General features: G+C 46.7%; 1 protein-coding gene across 1 annotated transcript; it reads right to left on the reverse strand.

The window, feature by feature from the left end:
- Window positions 1–497: 497 nt before the first annotated feature.
- On the reverse strand, window positions 498–4,333 carry RPL8 (ribosomal protein L8). Its single transcript, XM_039552320.1, has 6 exons — window positions 4,244–4,333; window positions 3,936–4,079; window positions 2,278–2,419; window positions 1,874–2,092; window positions 961–1,076; window positions 498–697 (listed from the first exon to the last, which is right to left on the reverse strand). Exons 2-6 carry the CDS (start codon window positions 4,071–4,073, stop codon window positions 539–541), a joined length of 774 nt encoding a protein of 257 aa, XP_039408254.1. The 5' UTR covers window positions 4,074–4,079; window positions 4,244–4,333; the 3' UTR covers window positions 498–538.
- Between the last annotated feature and the right edge of the window lie 19,527 nt (window positions 4,334–23,860).

Below are 23,860 nucleotides of genomic sequence, written 5' to 3' on the forward strand. Positions count from 1 at the left end.
GTGTGATACCTCAAATTTCTGAGGCACCTTTCATTTGGTTGGAACCTGACACTTCCAAAAGGAAGCCCAAACCCTGCAGTGAGAGCAGCTGAAATACTTAAGTTCTACAACTTTCAAGCTTATCCCCCAAAAGATAAAAATGGAAAACCACTGTTAGAGGTTATGAACTTAGAAAACAGAGCATCCTTTCAGCCTGATTCCCAAATTAACCAGGTGACCAAGGGATTCCTTGATAGGTTTATCCTGCTTTGTCAGGCCTCAGCTTCCACACAACCAGGCCAACATGAACACCACACCAGGGCACAAGAGCAGCCACACCAGTGTTACCCCAGCCTGCAGGAAGGACCAGCTTACAGACTGCGAGTGCTGGCTCAGAGGATCCCTGCTCTTCAAGGCAAGGGGAAAAAATCCCGATCTCCACTCACAACTTCCTGTGTTGAACATTATCCCAGTTTTCTCCCCACTGCAGCGGCAGATACCACGACCTTCACACGAGCTCTGTTGTACAAATTTATTGTGTGGCGCCCAGGGTGGGAGCTCAGTTCTCCTTCTCCTGCACAGTCTTTGTGCCCCGCAGCCGCCCTGTGCGGCGCGCGGCGATGAGCCCGACCTTGCGTCCCGCGGGAGCGTCCCTGCGGATGGTCGAGGGCTTCCCGATGTGCTGGTGGTTGCCTCCTCCGAAGGGATGCTCCACAGGCTGGGCAGGAGGAAAGCAAGACAGCAATGTAACCACAGGAACTGATACTCAACAGAGTAAACTGATTTGCGAGGAAAAATGAGTAACTGCTTCACTTTTTACGTGGTGCAGCAACTATCAAGTGCTGCTAATTTACCCTGTGACTGCACATTTATCTGGGAAGGTTTCCTCCCAGATATGTGCCACACTTGTCCCCATATCCCACAAATCCTTTCTGAACTGTCAGAAGGGACAGGGGTGACCCCAATCACAAAGAGACTCACGTTCATGGCCACACCACGGACACGTGGCCAGCAGTTCCTCTTGGCCTTGTACTTGTGGTAGGCACGGCCGGCCTTCAGGATGGGCTTGTCAATACGGCCTCCACCAGCCACGATTCCTGCAGGGAATGGCAGGAATGGTGACACCCAAACAGAGCACAGGAGTACAAAGGAAAGCCAACACCAACAGTGAGACCAGAGCTGAGCTACAGCCTTCCTTTCGATCCACACACACAGGATTGAGCTTAACACTTTCTCAAGCGCTGCCAGTTTTACTACTACAATTACCTGGGTAATATCAGATTTTTCAACTGAAGTATGAATTGAAAGAGCTCACAGGAGTGTGAAGAACTTTGAGGACCTACTTGCTTCATGATTTACCGAGTGAACTTTACTGGAATAACACACCAGATTACTCACTTTGGTGTCCTCCATGCAGAGGCAGGTGAGTGTCACCAGCAGCCACCTCAGCTGCCAGTCAGGTGCACAACAAACCTGGTACAGCCTCTGCTTCTTGGCAGTGGCTTTGTCATTCCCTGTCAGACCTCCCCACCCACCTGACACCACCACCAGGCTCCCTCAGTGTACTGAAGGCAGGAAATCAAAATGGCATTTTCCATGTTACGTCCTTCTCCAAGGACTGCAGATTTTACAGGCTGAGCAATTCCACTACAGCCTGAGGACAAGGAGCATCTACTTTTCTGTCCTCTCACTAGGTCAAATCACCTCCAAACTTAGGTTATCAACACCTAAAAGTAATGCAGGTGGGAAATACAAGTCAGGCACCTGAGCACAGACTGTCCTGGTGTGTAACCCCAAGGCCAGCCTGCACATGACACTACTTTCAAGATGGTTTATTAAAACTGGGGCCCTGTTTGGAAAATTCAGTGACAAGTCCACAGTGATTGCTGCTTACCCACAACAGCCCTGTTTGCAGAAGAAATGACTTTCTTGGAGCCGGAAGGCAGCTTCACTCTGGTTTTCTTGGTTTCGGGGTTGTGGGAGATGACGGTGGCGTAGTTCCCAGAGGCACGCGCCAGCTTCCCGCGGTCACCAGGCTTCTCCTCCAGGCAGCACACGATGGTGCCCTCGGGCATGGTGCCCACGGGCAGGACATTCCCAATGTTCAGCTGAGCTGCAAAGAGCAAGGAGAGCAGCCACAGCTTCACTCGGGCCCTGGGCCGGGGTTACAGCCCTACTGAACCTGGGACAGCGGCACCACAGACCCTGTGGCAGCAGGGTCCTGCAGTCCAGCACCCCAAACTCCAGGTGCTGGGACACCCAGTGCCCTGCCCCTGCCCCAGCCCAGCCCAGCCCCACCTTTCTTGCCGCAGTACACGAACTGCCCGGTGTGGATGCCCTCGGCGGCGATGAACAGCTCCGTGCGCTTCTTGAAGCGGTACGGGTCACGGAAGGCGATCTTGGCCAGCGGGGCGCCCCGGCCGGGGTCGTGGATGATGTCCTGCGGGAATGCAGAGCTGCTTTAGGGCGGGACACAGCCTCTGCCAGGGGTTCTGCAGGAATCCAAGAGCTAGGAGAACTGGGGATGGTTACTCTGGGCTGATTCTCACCAGGACACTTCTCAGGGGGATCTGGGTTTCCCCCAGCGTGAACGAGCTGAAGATTCCCATTTGTAAGAATACAAGCTCCTACCTACATCACATCCCATCAGGGAACAAAGTCTTCCCTGTGAGGGTGGTGAGGCACTGGCACAGGTTACCCAGAGAAGCTGTGGAAGCCCCGTCCCTGGAAGTGTTCACAGCCAGGCTGAACAGGGCTTTGAGCAACCTGGTCACATGGAAGGTGTTGAACTGCATGAGCTTTAAGGTCCCTTCCAACCCAAATCAATCACTGATGACAAAATAATGCCTGGTTAAGTGTGCTGCTTGTAGCTAATCCTGTCTGAACAGTCTCACTCCTGACATTCTGCAGGTATCCATGTCTCCATTCAAAGGAATCCTCTTTCACTTTCCCAACCACCTTTGGGCAGAGACAGAGCTGGGCACAGGCAGTGACTTCTCTGTGTGTTTCCTCGGGATTGAGGCATTTCTAACCTTCTGAAATCAGGTACAACAAAGTTACAGAAGCCCCTACATAAGGAACACAGACTTGTTGTTTCTTTTACACTTGGAGAAACATGTCCATTCTGTTCCTGAAGCACTCTGAGACTAAAATACCCAACTGTGTATTTACAGACTACAGACAAGTGACTGTGACACATCTCTAAGATCTGTCTATTTTCTAGGACAGCTCATAAGCTGTTGGTGTCCACTGCTTATGTTTTTCAACCCTGTTGGCCAAATCCCCTATGTATTACCCAAGTTCAAGTCAAACCTTGCTACCTACCTTTTATCATCAACTCAGCTATGGTGAGGGTGAAGAAAATCCTCTCTACAATGTGAACATGACCACGCTGTAAAATGCTGAAGGGCTGCTCCGAGCATCCAACCACTGGCACTGTTTGCATTCTGAAGTCCCTGACACCCAAAAAAGTACCTGCAGCACCCCTGAACCACCGTATCACACCCCAAATGCAGGAACTGCCTTGCCCCCACTGCTCAAGACTAAAATGATGGCTATCACTTGGCATTTTCAAAGATATGATTTTTTTTTTTTTAATATGCACTCAACTACATGGGAAACTGCCCAGCCACGTTTCCCCAAGTACAGGGAATTCTTAGGCAACATAAAACCAGGCTGGTACGGCTACACTTAGCAGAGCTCCACCAGAAAATCCAACTGCTAGCTAAAGGTGCCCTCTCTGTTGAGGTGTTCTCACAAACCTGAAGAAGTTTAACTTTCCAAGGGATATGATTTATTTAAGAGCAGAGAAACCCAAATAAGGAACAGACGAGATAAGGGACAGCCGAAGGGCTTTGGGCACTGCTGGCAGCCCAGGAGGAGCCCAGGAGGGTCGGGAACCCCGGGGACGAGGTGCCGAACGTCCCCCCCGAGCAAGCACCCGGAGCCGCCCGTACCTTGACGATGCCCTTGATGTACCCGTGCCGCTCGGCGAAGTCCACGGCGCGGAGCTTGGCCGGGCCCTTCCTGTGCTTCACGTGGGCGCGGAACACGGAGCCCGCGCCTTTCCTCTGCCCGCGGATGACGCGACCCATGGCGCCCTGCGGGGACACGGGGACGGCTCAGCGACACCGGGGACACGCTCAGCGACAGCCGCGGCACCCCGGCCCTGCCCCGTCCCCGCCCTGCCCCTTCCCGAGGCCGCCGGGGCGCGGATGGCGGCGGATCGGGATCGGGATCGGGACCGCGGCCTCCCCGCTCCTACCTCGCTCCGGCCTGCCCCGGAAAGAAGGAAGCGCTGACGTCACCGGCGCGCCGAGGCTCTTCCGGCACAGTGACGTCACGCGGGAAGGGGCGGGGCCCCGCGGTGCCCGCCCATCTCCTTCGGCCCCGGCCCGGGACACCGGGAGAGCCCCGGGATACCGGGAGTGCCCCGGGAATGCGGGAGAGCCCCGGGGCTGCGGGGGCACGGCCGGGAACGGGGGCAGAGGGGCAGCGTTCACAGCCAGGTTCCTGGGAGCTGGTATGGACAAGGGGGAGTAGTCAGAGATTGGGATAGGAAGGGTCAGGCTGTGCAAGTGACTGGGGCTGGAATTCGGATGGTGCCTTGGAATGCAAGTCGGTACATTCACTGCATAAAGAAAAACAAACAAAGGCTGCGCTGGCGAGCTTTTCTAGATTCTGACAGCCTGATTTTCCAACATTAAAAGCAGCGACAAACAAACCCCAGCCTGAAACACCCAGCATCTGGTTCAAGGGATAATAGAAACAAAACCTATACATTTTAGATAGATAGATAGATAGATAGATAGATGTGTAGAAAATAGATAATTATAAATATTACATAGTAGTGATTGCTGTCTCCGTGGCCGCGTGATCCCACGAGAAACCCCGCGGGGAACGGGGCTGTTTTACCCTCGCCCCAGACCCGCAGGTCCCGGTCCAGGCGGGAGCCGGGGCAGTGCCCGTCCCTGGGCAGTGCTGGCAGTGCCCGTCCCTGGACAGTGCCCGTCCCGGGCAGTGCCCCCCCGGTATCCCAGGACTGCTTCTCTGTGTCTCCAAACGCTGCTTGACACACTCCGAGGGGCCAGGGAGGAAGTGGGGCAGAGAGGGGCTCCGAGTTCACGGCTCTGCTTCTCCGGGGCTTTCTTTGCACAATCACAGATTGGATTATGCTGGGAAAAGACCTCTGAGATCATCGAGTCCATCTTATGACCAAACACCACTGTGTCAACCAGACCTTGGCACTGAGTGCCATGTCCAGGCTTTCCTTAAACACCTCCAGGGACGGTGACTGCACCACCTCCCTGGGCATCCCATTCCAATATCTAATCATGCCTTCTGTGAAGAAATCCTTCCTAATGTCCAACCTAAACCTCTCCTGGAGCAGCTTTATGTCCTGTCCTCCTGTCACTGGTTACCTGGGAGAAGAGACAAACCCCCACCTGACTATGTCCTCCTGTCAGGGAGTTGTGGAGAGCAGTAAGGTCACCCCTGAGCCTCCTTTTCTCCAGGCTAAACCCCCCAACTCCCTCAGCCTCTCCTCACAGGACTCGTGCTCCAGACCCTTCCCCAGCTCTGCTGCCCTTCTCTGGGCTCAGTCCTGCCCCTCAGTGTCCCTCCTGAATTGAGAGGCCCAGAACTGGACACAGCACTCAAGGTGAGTGTGGTCTCACCACTGCCCAGTACAGGGGGAGAGGCATTTATTTTAAACCCCCTGGGGACTGACAGCCTGTTGTTTTGGGATCTCACATAAACAACCAGAGACCCTGAGCCAAAAACTGCCATGCCAAATCCCTTCCTAATTAGCTGGACCAAAGATGCAGTTTGCAGGGTAAGGCTCCAGCCATCACAGATACAGCTGGATCTGTAATAATCGGACTGTATTGTGCAGTTTAAGAGCTGTAATTTTTGGGTGAAGAAGTAACTGAAGATAAAACCCCTGCAGTTGCTTTAAGCTGCATTTACCAGATTTTAATCAATATTAATTAGGGCATAATTGAGAAATACAGCAAAGCAGAGGTAATCGTCTCAGTGTTCCTAATCAACTTGCACTACACCCTGGAAGGGGAAATGAAAAGTGCCTTAACTTCTTTAACAGTGCACCAGGTTTTCTGCATCAGAGGCCACTCTTCCAGAACAGGTCACTGCTGATGACCCAATTCACTGAAGATGGACTATTTAACTTTATTTGACTCACTGGAAATGAGGAAAAGTTCATCAGACCCACACATGCCATTGCTCCTCACCTTCAGCTGAAGGACCTACGCATCCACCATGTCTTGGTAGATGAGCTTTCCCACCACAGCCTTCCCAGGACTAGTGGAATTCACCCTCTGGTAAGATGCAACAACCCTTGATGCCAAGGGCTCTGAGCCGGGATCCTTGTCGGATTCAGCCCGCACAGGTAAAGGGATTAGCACGACCAGGAGTCCACCCTGCCCATCTGCTGGAGGTCACCGTCCCTCACACACACAGTGTGACAGCTGCTCAGCCTGGGCCCCACGTGACAGCTCAGTGCAGGGTGGCAAACTGCCACTTACTTTGGTTTACACTGAGTTTATGTTCACACCGAGTGGGAACATCTCAAGACTTTGATTTATGGTTCCTGTGGCAGCAGGAGTCTGGTTAGTTTTTGCTACTAAATCTGTCAAGAGACAGATCTCTAAGGAACTACCTGAATTTCCAAATAATGCCCATAAACCCAGCAAATTACATTGGTAATTTCATGTTCTTTCATGTTCTTAGTAAGGACTTAGGAATCAATTCATAAGAAGTAGTTGTGTAGTGATTTCCTACACTCACTGGTTTTATTATCCTGTATCAACTATACTTTGTTTTCATTTTATTGTTATTTAATTCATGGTGCAGTCTTCACACTGCTGTCATCATCTGTGAAGCTGCAGCCTCTTGGTTCTGTCATAGGCTTGGCCAGCTGCCTCCCTGCCCAGGTACTGCTGCAACACAGCAGGGTAAGGCTGGAACTGGGATCATCCTTGGCTGTTCATCCCTGTCAGTTTTTTGGGTGTCCTAAATATGGTTAGAAATGTCTGTTCCATAAGGGTGTGAAGAGTTCTGAGTTCACCATCACCACATCAGAGGCTGTTTCAGCCTTTCCTCCCAGCAGTGCTGAGTGGTTGTCACCTATTTGTGTCACCACAGGCTGTGTTTATGCACACCTCAGGATCAGAGCATGCTGCTGCCCAGGGCTCCAGTGCTGGTATCATCCCAGCTGACTCTTAAGTATTTTTCCATCAGAGAAAACCAGGAGGAGGCTGGGAATAGTATGCATCTAGGTCTCTATGCACTCAAGGTTCCTTAGGGTGCGCACATGGATGCAAAACCCTGAAAGCCTCCAAGTATTCTAGACTTGATGGCATTTAGAAATCAGAGAAGACATGCAAATAGGTAACAGAACTTCATTAATGATGATGTAATTTTATAATTGATTTCTTCTTTTTTAAGAGACAACATTAGTTAACATTTTCATAACAACACTGTATTACCTGGCCCATCCAAGCACAGAGTGAGCTCAAAATAAGGTTAATTATTTACTTTAGCTGTGCCTTCAAAATTCATGGATCCAAAGAAATGCAAGCAAGTGGTTTACATTGGATGGCAATTTAAAAATACTGCCCAGGTTTGTCAGAACAGTGTGGCTGTGGGTTGTGCCCTAAGAATCTCAGTGACAAGGAAATACAAGTGTTGAACACTACCAGTGGCCTTTAGTCTCTTAAACATTGAGGAGTGGAGGTGGTGCTGTGGTTTGAAAAGAGGCTGTCATTCCCTGGGCTGATGTTGTCTCCCACATCTGATCTGTGGGATATTTCTCAGTGTGAGGAGGAGGTGGCAGTGCCAGAGCAGGACAAGTCCATGCTGGGTGAGCCATGGGGTACTGATGGCAGAACAAAAGCATCTCCCAGCAACACAGGTATTTCCTGGCACTGCCTACCATCTGCACTGCTGTGCAGCAGCTGCTCTCGTGCAGCTTTGAGCCCTGAGATTTTTGCCTTCAGGACGTCCTCTCTCACAGTTGTATCCTGCTTTTGGCAGAAATAGAGTTAATTTTCTTCCCAGTAGCTGGTATAGTGCTGTGTTTTGGATTCAGTATGAGAACAACTTTGACAGCAACAACTAAAAGATCAGTGTGTTAAGTAGTGCTTACTCTAAATCCAGGACTTTTCAGTGCCTCATGCTTGGCCAGTGAGGAGCTGTGAGGGAGCATGGCCAGGACAGCTGATCCAAGCTGGCCAAAGGGATATTCCATACCATAGAGTGTCATTCCCAGTATATGAACTGGGGGGAGCTGGCCAGGAGGGGCCGACCACTGCTCAGGGACAGGCTGGGCAGCCGTCAGCAGGTGGTGAGCTGTACTGTCACTTGTCTGTCGTGGGGTTTACTTCTATCTCTTTTTCCTATCATTATGATTATTATTACAATTATTATTTACTTTATTTCAACAATGGAACTGTTCTTATCTCAACCCATGAGTTTTACCTTTTTTCAATTCCCCTCCCCATCCCACAGAAGCGGGAGGTGGGCGAGTGAGCAAGCAGCTGCAGGTACTTAGTTGCCATCTGGGATTAAACAACAAGAAGCTGCTTTGCTGTAAGACATTACAGCTGTTACCAGTCTCGCTGCCTCTCTGCCAGGAGTTACAGCCTGTGAGAAGAGGAGCAGAGGCAGGGCCACTGTGCTGGAATTCTCTGGCCAAAGCCTATTTTTCTACCAGTACTCAGGCTGCACTGGAGCTGGGGGAATTTGCTTATTTCTCTGAGGGTTCTCCAAGCCTGGAGCAAGCACAGGATTGTCTGGATAACCCAGACACATCCTGCACGTGTGCACAGATCAGGGGTCTGGGGCTCTCAGGAAGCCTTGGCCTCACATGCCTCCCAGGCACAGGGATCCGGATGGAAGTCTGATGGTGCTAGGCAAAATAGGGTGTGCTTCCAAAGCATGGCTGCAGCACATCACAGCCTGAGATTTTGGCAGCAGCTTCGTCCTTTGGCTGCTTCAACTACAACACTGAGCTGAGCTGGCTGAGTCATGGCCCCACATCCTGATTCCAGGGCATCAACACTCAGCAGCGGGGAGGCACCCGCACTGCTGGGCAAGGCCAGGTCTTCTATCTCCACAGCTACTTCCATGGGACTGTGGCTGCTGGAGCCCATCCTCACACATCTCCCCTGGCTGGCAAATTTGCTGGGATAATAGAGAAAGGATAAAAACTACTCCCCCGATTCTGGAAGGGCTTTGGCAGAGCCGTGAGTGCACTGCTGCAAATGCACGGTGGGAACAAGTCAAGGGTGTGTTGCCTTAATTAATCCTTTCGTGACAGTCACAAGCTAATTTGCTGAAGGTTAATTGCACTGTAAATAGCAAAAGGGGTGGTGTTCTGCTTGCAACAGATGGCAGCCACCAAGAAATTTTGATGAGACTGCTGTTTGGAAAGGGGGAAGAAACAGCAAGGTTTCTCCAGGACCCTGCCTTGAGAGGGAACTGAGAAGGGAAGCCCTTACCTCTGTGCATCTTTTGAAAGGGAAGGAAATAAAGGATGGCTATAAGAGTCATACGAATGTTTTCTCTCTGGGAATGGTATGCTACAAAAAAAATAATCCTGACCTCCTTTAGATGGGCACTTACCCCTGTTTATGGTCTTACTGACCTCTCAGGGGCTTTGCCTGGGATTAGGAACTGACATGTGGACTCCAGCCAAGCTGCAGCATCAGAGTTCCAGTCTGCAAAAATAACACACCTGCTAATCCCAGCAAACACCCTCGGGGAGATCCTATTACTGCTGCTCCAGAGCAGGGCACAGGGGAGTCACCTGCTGCCACTGAGGCAAGGGAAGGGCCATACACAGGAGCTACTGTACAGACTGCTAAAGGGGCAAAGCCTCGTCTCCTGCTCTGCATCCGGAAAAACTCCTTGGACTCCAAGGAAAGGTCCTGGGCCTGCAGCATCCTGTATCTAAAAGCAAAGGAGCCCTTTGTGAGGATGCCCTCGCAGCAGCCCCCCCATACCACCCTCAGCATCTTGGCAGGGCAAAGGCCACTTGTCTGCATTTGACACTCCTGGCTTTCCAGAGAGAAAAATTCCTCTCCAGAGACACCACAGGCCTCCATTCCGCTGACTGCTCCCAAAATAAATACCTTTGCTCTCTCCAGAGGAGAGGAATTTCTCCTGAAAGGATCAGCTTCTGTTTGCTGCCTTGAAATAAACAGTTTCCTTTGACTGTACAAGTTCCCTAGCCTGTCTCATTCCTAAACCCCAGAGGGAGTTCCAGGGAAATTACTTGAGCTTTCCCTTCTGCTCTTGCATGAAGCACATGAGGTCCCTGACCACGACAACCACTCCATCATAATTGCAGCTCTTCTTGAAACCTTCCCTGTAAATACAGCACGGGGTGACCTGGAAGGAAACCATGCTCTTTACAGGGTTTCCTCTGCTTGCAGATCGTAATTTGCAAGGCAAGAATTTAGGCAGAAGAGCCTTGCCAAGTCCCCAGTCTGCACGCTCAGGTTGTGTTCACTGTTGAGTTATTGTTTTCATGCATCTGCACAGGAGAAAGAGCCGGCACCCCCTGCCTTTGGTAATACCCCCGGAATTCCCTGGGCTTGCAGAGGTGTGGCAAAGACATTGCCCGGGGGCACAAGGGACCCCGGCTGTGCCAGGGCAGGATTTATCACAGAAGCACGGGATAAAATCGGAACAGTGTGCAGAGGGAAAAAGCCAATTAGGTGGCTCTGCCTTCGCCCCTGCAAGGGAGCTGCCTCCTGCGCAGCCCAGGCTCTCCAGCAGGGAATGGCTTCGCAGGCGTTTCCTGTTATTCGCCGGCTAATGACAGTCTGGGTTCCTCGGGAGAGGGGAGACCCGGAGCCGCAGAGGTGGAAAATCCCAATCAAAACAAAGCAATTTGCACTTCACAGACGGGTATAGCACTGCTCATTAATTAGGTTCTGGTGACCTCTAGAGGCCCTGAGCCCAAAGCACCTGATTTCTGCGGATCTTTCCTGAAACAATGAGCACGAGAATTCTGCTTTATTTTAGTTTCAAACCAAGATTCATTTTAGCCTTAGCGAGCAAGGCACTGAGGAACAGTAATTGATTATTATTCTTTTCTTGTTATTCTTTTCCTCCCACTAAACGTGGTAATAATAATTCCCTGTGCGCAGCAACCTCAAAGCCTGCACAGTAACTGTGGTAGGTATTCACATTTTAAAAGAAATTTGCTTTGTGCATCGTCAGTAAGAGAGGAACTACTTCTTTCCCTTATCTCAAACGATATATTATTCTAATCACTGATCCTGGAAAAACTGCCCACCTCTCTGGTGAGATAATCCCGTTGCTTACAAGTATCTAAATTGTGTGGGTTTAAGATCCAGGTGTTAGGGGTGACTTAAAGAGTCTTTGCAGAACACAGCCTTTGTGCACGGGTCCTTGCAAGGCAGAGCTCAAACCCTGTGCTGGTCGTCTCAGAGTATGATCTTTTCTGAAAAATTATTCTCAGCTGCAAACAGGGAAAAAAATAACAATCCACCAGATTCAGGGCCAAGCAACACTATATGTAGGAAAATTACCTTCTGCCTGTATTGTAAAACAACAATAAAATTGCCTGCAGGGAAGAGTGATGCAAGAAAATGGGTAAGAAAATAAGTGGTTTTTTACTTATACATCTGGATCAGCTTATTTTTTTCTTAATGAAATAAACAACAGGGGCAGCTGATGGAGAAGGGGAGAAATCCACTGAGCCAATTTTCTGTCCTCTTGAACAGCTGAGATACAAGATTGAAACCATACCAAGGAACTAAGAGAACTGGAAGGAGAGATGGAAGAGAAGTGAGACCCTGGCCAGAGAGGCATTGGGGAGTTAACTGAGAGAAGGCTAAAAGCCATGGAGAAGCTTAGCAAGAAACAGATAGAAAAGCTGGAGGAGGTGAAACGTATCTGCAGCAACGCACAGCTCATAAAACTCTTTAGCAAACTTGCAGGGATGTGTGGGAGACCTCCTAAAGATTCTAATTTAGGAGCACCCAGCTGTACTTCCAGATTTAGTTATTAGTTGCTTTTCCTACGCAACACCCCCCCAAAAAAACCAAAAAGTTTTTCTCTTCGCATTTCCTAATGGACCTCCTACCAACACTTTAATGGCAACATTTGTTTGGTGACAACATTACTGGAGGCTACAGCCAGGGCAGTTTGTGCATCCATCTTAGAAACCAAACACAATAGCACAGGATTCTCTCTTGCTTCATAGATGTGACCCACAGAAGAGGGAAAAAGTATATGTTTTGCTATTATTTTGTTGTTGTTGTTTTTTTCTCATGGCATAATGATGGATAAGCTTTTCAAAAAAAAAGAAAATTTAATTATTTTCTTTGGGGGTGTTTTCTTTTTCATATTCCCTTGCTTTGTTCTTCTCCTTTGCTGTGAAGGCAATAGAGCTAAAGGGATTTCATGCCTCAAAACAGAAAGGAATCCTGAGCTACTGAGGGGAATTAAAAATGGAGGAAGGGAGAAAGGTTTAAAAAAGGATTTTAAAAGAATTTTTATTCAGACTGTGTAAAAACTCTTCTGAGATTGATTGAATCAAAACTCCTGTGAAACACATGGGAGAAAAGCTCAATTTGTTAAAGATCTGCATTCTCCTCTATCTTCTAAGTGCAGCCTACAAAACTAGTTTGATTTTGTTGGTCCTCTGAGAAGTCCTTCAGCAAGAGAAGGCTGGGGGGTGGGGAACCTCTCTTTTTTGATATTTGTGAGATAAAAAGAAACCCAAGCTCTAAGGCCACTTGCATAAGCTTTGTAAAGCTCTCTGAATTAAAAAAGAAAAAGCATTTCTTTTGTAGTTACCAAGAAATGCCGGCACCATATAGTGCACAAGCATGTTTAATTTACACGGGTTTGTTGGCTGGATACTTTTGATCAATAGTATCACAGTGCTAATCAGAAAATGACAGGTACTTTTCATGTGGACTTTTTCTGAGTAAAACTTTTGAACTTTTCTAATCTCTTAACTGAAAATGAGGACAAAATACTGCTCCTGCCTTGTCTCCAAATACTGGTTTTCCTTCCTTTTTTCAGAGATAAGAGAAAGAATAAAAGGAAAGAGGTGAGAAAGAAAACAAACATAAAATGGGAAAATAGAGAAGTAAAATTCCTCCTCCCTCCAAGTAACTGTCAGGGCTTCTTTCATTTAATATGCCATTACATTTAGGATTTCCATTTCCAAATGGGAAAAAAATGCGACTGACTCCAAATACAAGAACAATGCTTGGGGGCAGGCCTAAAGTGAGCAATAAATCAGAGCAGAAAATGTTTTGCTTGGGGAACACATCACGATTAGATCATAAATAATCCTCTTTTCTTCTATATGCAACATAAAATGAACACAGCTACGAGCACAGGCACATGCTGGTGCACAGACACGTTTGTTTGTGCACACACAGAGGACTCGGCCCCGTTTCCCCAGGGCAGTTCTGTGACAGCATGAGAGGTGAAGGGTTATGGCAGGGGGGTCGATTAAATGGTGTCAGCTGAAAACCTCATTAAATCAGAGCAGCAGAGCCAGGCATGCAGGGAGCATGTCACCAGGAGGAAGCAACCCCTGGGCCAGCAGGAAACTCTGTGTATCAGTCCCTGCAATAAAATACTGCTTATTTCTTAGTACTCATGGCAGTCACAAAATACTTGTTTCTCTGTGGCAGGATCACACAATGGAGGGTGGCCTTAAACTGGAGCTGTGCTGAGAGAGAGGCTTGCCAGGGTATGTGTCTTCCCAATTCCCAACCCAGTCTCAAGTATAAGGTTTATTTTCTCCATTTTGGGCCCTGGTGCTGGCCTTGCAGTTTGCCCTCCCAATATGCATGGTGGTACTAATTGTTATTATTGTTATTATGCCTTGTCCATCTGAACATTTCCTTAGTAATTTTTAGCGCCAGAAATGAAAGGGTTTTTTTCCCTTAAAGACTCCTGAGGAAAGGTAGCTTCAGTGTCTCCAGGGATGCTTCTAAAATTCAGCGAAGGTGGACCTGGGGTGACACACACAAGTGGGAGCAATGCTGGGACAACTGCTTTCCTACCAGTCCTGAGGAACTTTCCAAGATTAAAACAACTCAATTCAAAGCAAGTCTGAGGAATTTAGAGGGATCCTGTGTGGGCCAAAGCTCTTTTGCAGGGAAAAAAGCAAATCCATCTACCTTCCAGCAGAACTTGCTGGGATCTGTGTGGCAATTTCCTTCCTCTTAGATCTTCCAGTTAATTTTTCCATGACAGGGATAATCCAAGCTAATCACTTCCATTTGACCCAGTTTAATCACCACCTTCCCAAAATGGAGTTAATAGGCGCTTAATGCTAAACAAGTGAGGAGGATGGTTCATGAAAGAACTTGGAAAATCATTCTACTGTTCCTAACACATTCCCTTTTTTTTTTGTTTTAATACGTTACCCAGAGTTGGTAACTTCTGAGGCCTAAACCACAATACATCTTGAGCTCACGAAGCTAAAAATACTGACTCACCAATCACAGCATACTAATGAATCCTCCACAGGAAAATGAATCTGTCATTTCCCTTCCCACAGGAACACTCACAAGTGGTTAAATCTCTAAAGATTCTGGACAGCCTCCCCGCCTGTGCCATTGTACACTGAGCTCTTGATTCAGGTACTGGAGGCACATACCTCCTTTCTTTCAAGAATTAGTTTTTTGGCGTATTATTCCACGTCTGTCATTCTGCAGCAGCACTAATTTTAATTTTGCTTTGAAAGTATGACAGCATTCATAGAGTCTCTGCTTTTGAGACGGTTCTGGTTTTATTCCTTTAGATGCATGTCAGGGAGCAGTGGGAGCAGGGTATTCTGCACGGCAGATGGGCAGTGCCCTTCCTGCCACAGTCCAGAGCCAGGCATGGCACTCCCAGGCCAGCAGGTGCTGGGATGGGGGTCCCAGATTGGGCTCCTAAGGGCTATTATGCACTCAGGTCCCTGGAAAATCCCAGCAGGACAGCAGTGTTGTCCTAATTAATGCTGAAAACTGCTTTTAGGTGTAGACTATTCTATGTTCTCACAAATTCACTTTTGTCATGTCCTCTTGAAATCTCCTGTAAGCAGATTTTCTCATCCCTTCCATTGCTGCTTATTTTTTATTTAATTGCTTGTTTGGTTAGAGTTCAAATATGGATCTTTGAAATTGTCTTCACTGCCTGGAAAAATCTCACCTCCAATGGTTGGGGCCCTGGTGGACTTATACAGCAACAATCTCAATTGGCTGTAGTCTTCTCATCTCTCACTGATGACACCTTCACCCTCTCTGCCTTCAACACCAAGCTCACCTGCTGTTCTTCCACTGGGTAAAGGACCTTGGGATCATCTGCAAGAGTGCATTTGCTCTGTCCAGCCTTGAAATGGGTATCTGCAGTGAGTGAGATCTGGTGTTCACACAGACATCCAACCAGGAGGACTTCCCTCATGCCCCAGCCAGAGGCAGGAATCACACAAGTGCTGGCAGTCTTCAGTCTTCCTATTGAGTAATTCCTGGCTTCCTGCTACTGAAAACATGTCATTCATGGCAATGTGGTGGTTTAAGGCAGAGTCTCAAATAGCAGATGTTTATCTTATCACTCCAAGACCTCTTGTGTAATACTCCTGTCTTCCCCCAGGCCAGTGAGAGTGAGGATGAAGGCTTCAGGGGCAGCTCCGGGACTTGTGCTGGCAGTGCATTCTTGCTGGGGGCCCATTGTCAAGGGATGGGAAACAGTGGAGTTGCAGGCTCTGACTGATGTCTATCCTGAAAAATGATTATTTAATAAACAAACAAACAAACAAACAAGGCATGATATCCCTGCGAGCATTGTTAGCAGGGAAGTGGGTTGCTTGCAGAGCCTCACTGCCATCTAGCATGTGAGGTTGGTCTATATTTAGTCCTTTGAAACATTCTAGATAAGAATTCTCTTGATGTGAACTGAAACCTTTGACCACCACAAAATACACAGCAAGGCTCCATGTCCCCGCTTCCTCCCTGTTGCTGCAATACAGCCCTCATACTTTGTGATTGAATCATCAGGTTCCCAGTGCTAACACCCAGTCTCCAGCAGCATTACCACACAGGAGGGAAACAGAACACGTGTTGGTTAAAACCTGACAAAGCAACACTTGGATTTAGGTCATGCACAGCAAACAGGAGTTACTTGTGCGCTGTACCTGGCTCCCGTTCAAACCCAGAGCGTGATGAATTCACACCAGCCCAGACATGCAAAGCAGCATCTACCTTTCCCCTTTCCACAGAGATTTCTGCTCAGACAGTACCTTCAGCTCCTCATGGCTGTGCCCCCACAGCTACCCCACCAAGGCTGCCTGGCTGCTGCACTCTGGTGAGCAGGCACACTTGTGCTGCTGGCACAAGCTGCAGAATTCACTGCTCTGCAGCCTGCAGCCCCTCACTCGGCCATCTGCCCTCGGCTCTGCCACAGCTGTGGCACAAAGCAGGCAGCAGACAGTGCTCCAGCTCCAGCTGCACATCCCAAACTGCCCAGATTGTCCAGCTTGGCCTCCTGCACGACTGTGACCAAGAATGCCTCTGCTGGACCTCACCCCTTCTGATGGACTATCAGGACTCAGAGCATTCAGCTTTCATTTGAAGATGCTTAATTCACCTTTCACCCTGACGGCCTTTTAGACTTTGTTTCTCACCTCACTGTTCCTTTGTCCCTTCCCATTTTCCCCTGGCTGCTGTCAGTTCCGGGTGGTAGAAGCAGACTTTAATTTCTATTCCAGAATTGGCAGAGGCTTTTAACCCTGGATTTGCAGAGGCTTCAGTTTCTAGTACCTTCACTCCTTGTTCACTGGTTGTTGGAGTTGAATTTTGTCCTTTCTTGTCTTTTGGCCCACCTCAAGGCCCCTTAGTGCAGCTTACTTAGCATTAATGAAGTTATGAAGAAATAGTATCAATCTTTCAATTAATATAAGTGTTATTATTCCACAATAAATGAATGGTTACACATTTATAGGGATTATATTTACTTATATTTTATATTCAAAATAGAGAATTACACATATCACACATAATATATGATGAATTTAGCCATAAAGGATTTCTTGGCTTTGCCGATTCCTGATGGAAAAGAGATTAAATCAGGCTGAGACTGTAGTAACCTCACCTACAAATTTAAGACTGACTTGATGGTAGGAGATTATATAGATACTGGTTTTTATGGGATCACTTGGGATTAGGTAGCATCTTGAAAATATTGTCAGGCTGTACCAGAAACCAATTTAGCACAGCTCTATTTGTTCTTCAGCTCTTACTCAAAGTTTAACTTGTATACACCTCAATCTTGAAATGGTTTTAAATGTTTCTTTTATAAACATACGAGAGCGAGGCACAGTCAGCCGCACAATGACTTCTCTGAGACACGTCCTGACTGCTGGGACTCCTGAGCAGCTTCCAGGCTGTTCTGAAGGGAAACACACAGCTCCTCTCTACAGCACACGTCCCCCCTTGGCCACTCCACCTGTGTGGTCTGGAAGGCCAAGATCACAGAATGCAATGGCTCTGGTCTTCCCAATTTTTCCCTGCTCAGTGCTTTAAAACAGTTAAATAGTGTGAGTTTCCTTCACATTCCTAATTCTATGTTGGTTCTCATATGCTTGGGCATCTCCTTCTTAGCAGCCAGAGTAAGTTCCCAGCCCTGGCATTTCCAGTGCATGTCTGGAATTCTGTAATGGAGCCGTGAATTTGGACCCTAATGGTGCTTGTATGCTGCAATTGTTGATTTGGAATCACTTCTTGCCTTTTCTCCCTAAATTGTGTATTTGGATAAAAATTAAGAATCCTGGTGGATATTTTCAGTGCAGGTTCCAGGGACTTTGGCTTTTCCTTACATGTTTAGATGGGGGACTCGGAGTTCTTCATTAGGCAGTGCATTGTTTGTACGGTCGCCATACATTAAAGGAGCTGGAATAACACTGGCGCAATATCCAGTTTCACCCAAATGAGGTTGTTGAGCAGGATCCAAAAGGCAAACACAGTATTTAAACAGAAACAAAGCCTTCGATTTATTTCATTATTTACTAAGTGCTGCCATGGTGCTCAGTGCTACATAAACATCCCGTGCCCTGGGTTATTAATACTACCAGGCACAAGCAGGTTCAAGGCTCAAAACACCTTACATGAAATATTCCCAGGACAAGAGCTTTAAGGACAGGTTAAAAGGACAAGGTATCCGTAGAGGAATCCTGTTAATGAAATTTCAGGCTTCAAAAACAGCTGTGTTTTCCAATAAGAAAAAATTCACATTTGAGGACGCAGCTCTCCACCCATCCTGTATAACTACCCCTCACTGACTATTGCTGTAACACAGTTCTGCCCTGTTGAGTGTGTGAGTGATGCCAGTCTGGCCTTTTCTTTGCGTGATAAGGAACATCCACCCCTCCAACAAATATGGAGAACTAGTAGGAGATCAGATTTTGGGGCTTACACTGCATAATGATCCCATAATTAGGGAGAATTAGAAGGTTTTGTTCTTCAGACTGCACAGCTCTGGAAATGCTGGGGAGTCACTGCAGGGTCCCCAACATGTGTCACCAGTGGGTGGGCAGTAAAATGGAAAACGTTATTCTGGAGGAAAGAAAGGACTGTTAAAGCATATGCCTTTAACTCTCATAGAAGGACTAAAGGAGACAAGCTATTTAGAGGCACCCCTCAGAAGAAGAAGGAGTATTTTACTTAAAGATAACCTAAATGCATTTTAAATTCTTGTGAAAGGCTGGGAAAATTTTTCTTAAACATATCAGGTTGAAATAACCCCAGAGGCATACAATTCCTTGACAAAAACATCAATGAGTATTAAGAAAATTGTGTTGCATGCTTAGGTCAGTGAAGATTACATCTTATGTAGGGCCACTTAAAAGACAGAGCTCTCACAAGAATTACAAATTATTCGGGGCTCATGAAAATCATCCTGGTTTTAATTACGACTTTAAAGACAAATCCATAAAGTTCTAAGTTCTGCTGGCATGGGAAGCAATCATTATAAATCTGGATAAGGGATCACACAGAAATTGTAAGTAATGACTGTGAGAGATTTCAGTACTAGCTATTTTTGTCTTTAGAAATGTTTTTCATTTCAGAAAGTCATTAGCACTTGTGCTCAGCCAAAACTTGCTCATAAGACTAAGCAGGATTTCTTAACATAAACTGTCCTTAAAAGGACACTGTCAGCTTCCAACTAGTCAGGCTTTGAGAAGAATTTTAAAGATGTTTCAGTACATGAATCCCTGGGGTGATGCCTGTTCTTTTAGCACAGTATTTTACCTTTTTTTTTTTTTTTTCCTGGTGCTTTACCTTGCCCTTTTGCAGCATCAAAGTCACCACATAAGTTCAGGGAACCAGAAAATACGGAGGTGAAACTGAGAGCCTGGAAAGCACTGTAAAAGCTGAAAACAAACCAGAGGAGCTAAACAAAGAACTGAAGAGATGTATCTCCTTTTATTAATTTTCAGTTCCAGATATTGTTTGGAAAAGAGACAGAAAAATGTCAGGTAGTGATGTCCCTGTATTTTAAAGTTTAATTACAGACAATAATGCAATAAAAAAGTGGAAAGATGGACAAAATTTAAATTCTCTTCTGATATTAAGATGACTTTGAAAAAAATATTTTTAAAAAGATAAAAATTCAGCCAAAGGAAGAGTTCAGCATATGGCAGAATAGTCATAGAATAGAGTTCCTCTATCCTGGCACTTTAAACCAGAAGTTTGTATGTAAATCATGATCCAATGTCATGATGGAGGTGACAGTTCAGTGGGTACTGAGGAGCAAACTGGGAGAGAAGTCCCTCAGATCATCAGGTAAGAGTTCTACAACTCTTTAATGCATTATTTTATTATATTACATTTGTGTCAGAAGCCCTATCCTGCCAGTGGGATTTGTATAGCTGGGCCCTTCCTCTTGCTGGGACCCTAAATGACAGCAACAAGAATCTTTCAGTAAGGCTGGCACTACGAGGCTGGGACCTGAGCTGGAGGAACAAGGAGGAGTTGAACAGGATGGAAAGTTCTCTAAAGCTAAAGCTCTAGAGTTTAAACCACACTGCTTCTGCCAGGTTTATCTCAGTACTACTCATATAATTAGTACCACTCATGAAAAAACCCTCTTGACTTTCTGATTCTAGCTATACTGTCATTTGGCCTGGAGTGTGACAAGGATAACTCTGTGTTTATGCAGCTTTTGGTCATGACTTCTTGGGAAGTTATTTGCAAGGATGGAAAAGCCCTAACTCTTCCTGCTTGTTGGAATAGTCTAGATGCCAGAAATTTTGTGACTGATTAGACAGAAACTTGTACAACTGGACCTGTACAGTAAGAAGCATCAACTATTACCATGTTCTGATAAATGGGAATTCACACCATTAAAATACCAGCCAAGAATCAGTTCCTATGAGAGTGGAAGGCAAAGCTGGGTGAAGAGGTAGAACTGCTGACAGTGGGATGGATACATCTGCCACATAATCCTTTCCTTTCTCCTGACCCCTTTTTAGCAACTCCCCTGTCAGATTTCAAACACTGTTGCCCCTCTGAAATGAACCTGGATCCAACTGAAACCTTTGTTTGGGCTTTTCTTACCTTCTGCATTGGCTTGAGAAGGGCTGCAAGGAGAACCCTAAGAAACAGCCACAGTGAGCCTTGCCCAGTCAGCACCAGCTTTACTTCAGATGAAGAAGTTTGGAGCTGGTAATCCACATCATCCATGCAAAATGAATTAATGCATAAATGAGCATGCATATGAGCCTATCATTATAGGCTCCTACCACGTAACTTCAGCTGCTGTTGAACAACCAGCAGGCAAAAGCCCCGTTGGAGGTGCTGTGTCTCCTGTTGACTCAGCAGGATGACAAATCTCCTCACTGGTGCCTACAGCCAGCCTGGCCATGCTCCCCCTCCCACTGTGCCAATCCCTCCCTAGGCAGTTTTCCATATACAGCAGGCAACTCACATGCTACATACACATCACTCCTGGTGTCTGCTGCTATCCCAGAGATAATTGCAAAATAGTTATTTGGAATGGCAGAGCTTCTTAAAGAGACAGCCTGTTAAATCTTGGGATACAACCTTCTTTCTCCTTTGCTTCCTTCTTTCCATTTTTCTTCTCAGCTGCTCTTGTTGTCCAGCATTTGGCACTGCTGTAAAAGTTCTGCCAGAGGGTTTAAAAAAATAAGATAAGCCTCCACTGTGTTTCATATAGGGTCCATTCATGAAGACCAGAACTCTCTATCCTGCAACAGCAAAGAGTTAATATCCCTGAGATATTCTACTGTTCTACATCTGTAAAAAAGAAGGCAAAGCAAACCTAAAAGAATTCAGTATGGAAAACATATTCCAGCTTCAATGACACACTGGGGTTTTGTTTAGGTTTCTTTATTACGATGAGTCACAATATGTAAACTTCACATGCAGTTACTGAAGTCATGTGTCTGCCTTATTTTAGCTTCGAAAACAGCAGCAATGCCAACATCCTTTGCTGCCTTTGAGATTTGACAAGTCCTGAAAACCAACAATGTTATGGTCCCTTCGTAAGCACTGAGTTGCTTTGTCTAGAAAATAAAGGGGATGATTCTCCAGGCGAGCCTTCTCCACTTCAGGCGTTCCTTTTAAGACCCTGGAGTTGGTAATGCTGGCTGGACTCTGCTGCTGTCAGCAATGGAGGGTTCCCTGTTTGGGGTGCTCTGACAAAAGGATGTCTCATTCTCTGTCTCTCCTGCCTCAAGAAGAAGTGAGCCACACACAGGTGAAATCAGCAGTGCTCCTAGTGCTGGAAGTTCCAGTGCTACATTCATTGCCAGAGTTGTTCCAATCAGAAGTCCAGTTAGGGTGAGTGGAGTCCAAAACCAACTCCCCACCCCTCTCCTCACCTTTCAGCTAGGCCCTGCAGAAGGCTTAAACTAAGCAGAGATTTCCACTGTTCCCATTCCCCAGGTGAGTCTCGTGCAGTGCAGCTCTCCAGTCCCGTTCACAGGGAGCCAGCAGATTCCCCTGGCTCAGTGAGTGCAGTGCCCGTTCTCGCAGGTATAAAAGGGCAGCATGCAGTCATCTATATAAAGAATGTTCTTCAGATGGGTTATGTATAAACTGCCTGATGGCAAGAGTATCAAATGAAGGTCGAACATCAGAGACCTTTAGGCTATTACGAAATATGACTCATGGATTAGTTAACTGCCTGTCAGATTTTCCATTATGAAATTTAACCAAAGCCCATATCTGCACAGCAGCAACACCTGTAGAAGTGCAAACAAACAAGTGGTTATATATACACTTGAACTGAAATGGGTCAGCAGATGTGCTATGGCACTGAGAGAACCTTTTTCCTTATTAATGAACTATTAGCTAAGGAAGAAAAATGAGAGAAGGGGAGAAAATGCTGTGGGAGTAAAAAATATTGTTTTGAAGTTCATATTTGTCAAAGAATCTGCAAGATAAATCTTTACAGTTCAACTGTATCAGATGAATCAACATTGAAATTCCCCTCTGCAGAGTATCATTATTTTAGCCATGATGGGTATCTGTGCTTCCTAATCCAAGCATTTGCTTTTCCAATTCCACATGGTGGCATGAGCGGAAGTGAAAAAGCAACTATTCCTGTTCTGGAAAATGACTATTTAGACACTAAACTAAAAAAGAAGGATTTAATACATTTTATTTCTGAAAATCAGTGAAAAGATTTAGCCATTTGGTGAAAGACTCTCATAGTTCTCTCACCTGGCTGTTTGGAGGTGGCTGTAAATTCAGAAAGGCAGAAGATGTGCTCTGAAGGTTCACCACAGGAAGTGAGGCTTTTCACCTGTGTGTCACTGGTTTGACTCCACAGGTGAGACTCAGCTCACCTAATTTTAGATGTCTACAGTGTCTATCAATACATTTGAGCCTGTTGCCCTGTAGGCAATTTAAAAGTATGTCTTATCTGATATTTTTTAAATATCTACCTCAGGATGGGATGATTCATGACCTAAGAGTGACTTGTTCTCTGCTGTGGCTGTATCAGGGGCCTGAGGTGACTGGCTTGGCTGGAGAGCCTTCCATGTGGCCACAGATGAACCCTGCCTCAATGCTCTGCCCCCACAAGGCTGGTAATTTATGTGAAATGAGCTAGTTAACACTGCTCCTTGCTATTGCACTGGTTTGTCCATATCACAGAGCCACCACCACATCTGGCACAAATGAATGCCAGCAGGCTGAAATAGCCTAGAGGCTACTGATTAAAGAGGAAACCTGAACCACATAGATGGATTTCATAATTACATCCTATTCTTGCCTCTAGAGATGTTCCAGATCACAAGTTAGGTATGGAGTTCTCACTTCTCCTACCACTGTGGCATCTAATCTGTGAAGTCTCCATTTCCATGCCTGTCAGTCCAGCTCATTTCATAAACACTACATTCATTTAAACGTTAACCTGCTGCTCTACAAGAAGTTCAGAAGACATAAACTGTAAGGCACAATGAAAAACAATTCAGTCTCAAGAAGCAAAGTCTGAGGAGGGGCAAAATAGCAGCACATAAATATATAAAAAGCAACTGCAAAGAGGAAGGAAATAAACTACTCTTCCTGTTTACTATGGAGACTTAAGTTACTCCACAGTGAGGTGACACACAACAAGCTGTGCAGCCACACAGCAGCATTGTTGCAGCTTTTAGACCAGGAGCTGTTGTCTCACAGACAGGCAGCAGCAGCTCCTACCTCACTGCAGGCACTGAGCTGCCTGTCTTGGAAAGGGGTGGGAGGGTTACAGCTCCACCGTGTTCGTGGGAGTCTGAAAGGAGCCGGGAGCCCTTGGCTCACTAAGCAGCTTTTCAGCCTCAGCATGAGGCAGGGGTTCCTTCCTCACAGCTCAG

Source organism: Corvus cornix, chromosome 1 (genome assembly GCF_000738735.6).
Source record: "Corvus cornix cornix isolate S_Up_H32 chromosome 1, ASM73873v5, whole genome shotgun sequence".
Lineage (NCBI taxonomy): Eukaryota > Metazoa > Chordata > Aves > Passeriformes > Corvidae > Corvus > Corvus cornix.

Bases quoted from the DNA above. Each gene is read 5' to 3' on its own strand.
- RPL8 (XM_039552320.1), bottom strand. From the start codon at position 4,073: ATGGGTCGCGTCATCCGCGGGCAGAGGAAAGGCGCGGGCTCCGTGTTC. The intron at 2,420-3,935 runs GTACGGGCGGCT...GCATTCCCGCAG, and splicing joins ACATCAAGGGCATCGTCAAG to GACATCATCCACGACCCCGG. The intron at 698-960 runs GTGAGTCTCTTT...CCTCCTGCCCAG, and splicing joins TCCGTGGTGTGGCCATGAAC to CCTGTGGAGCATCCCTTCGG.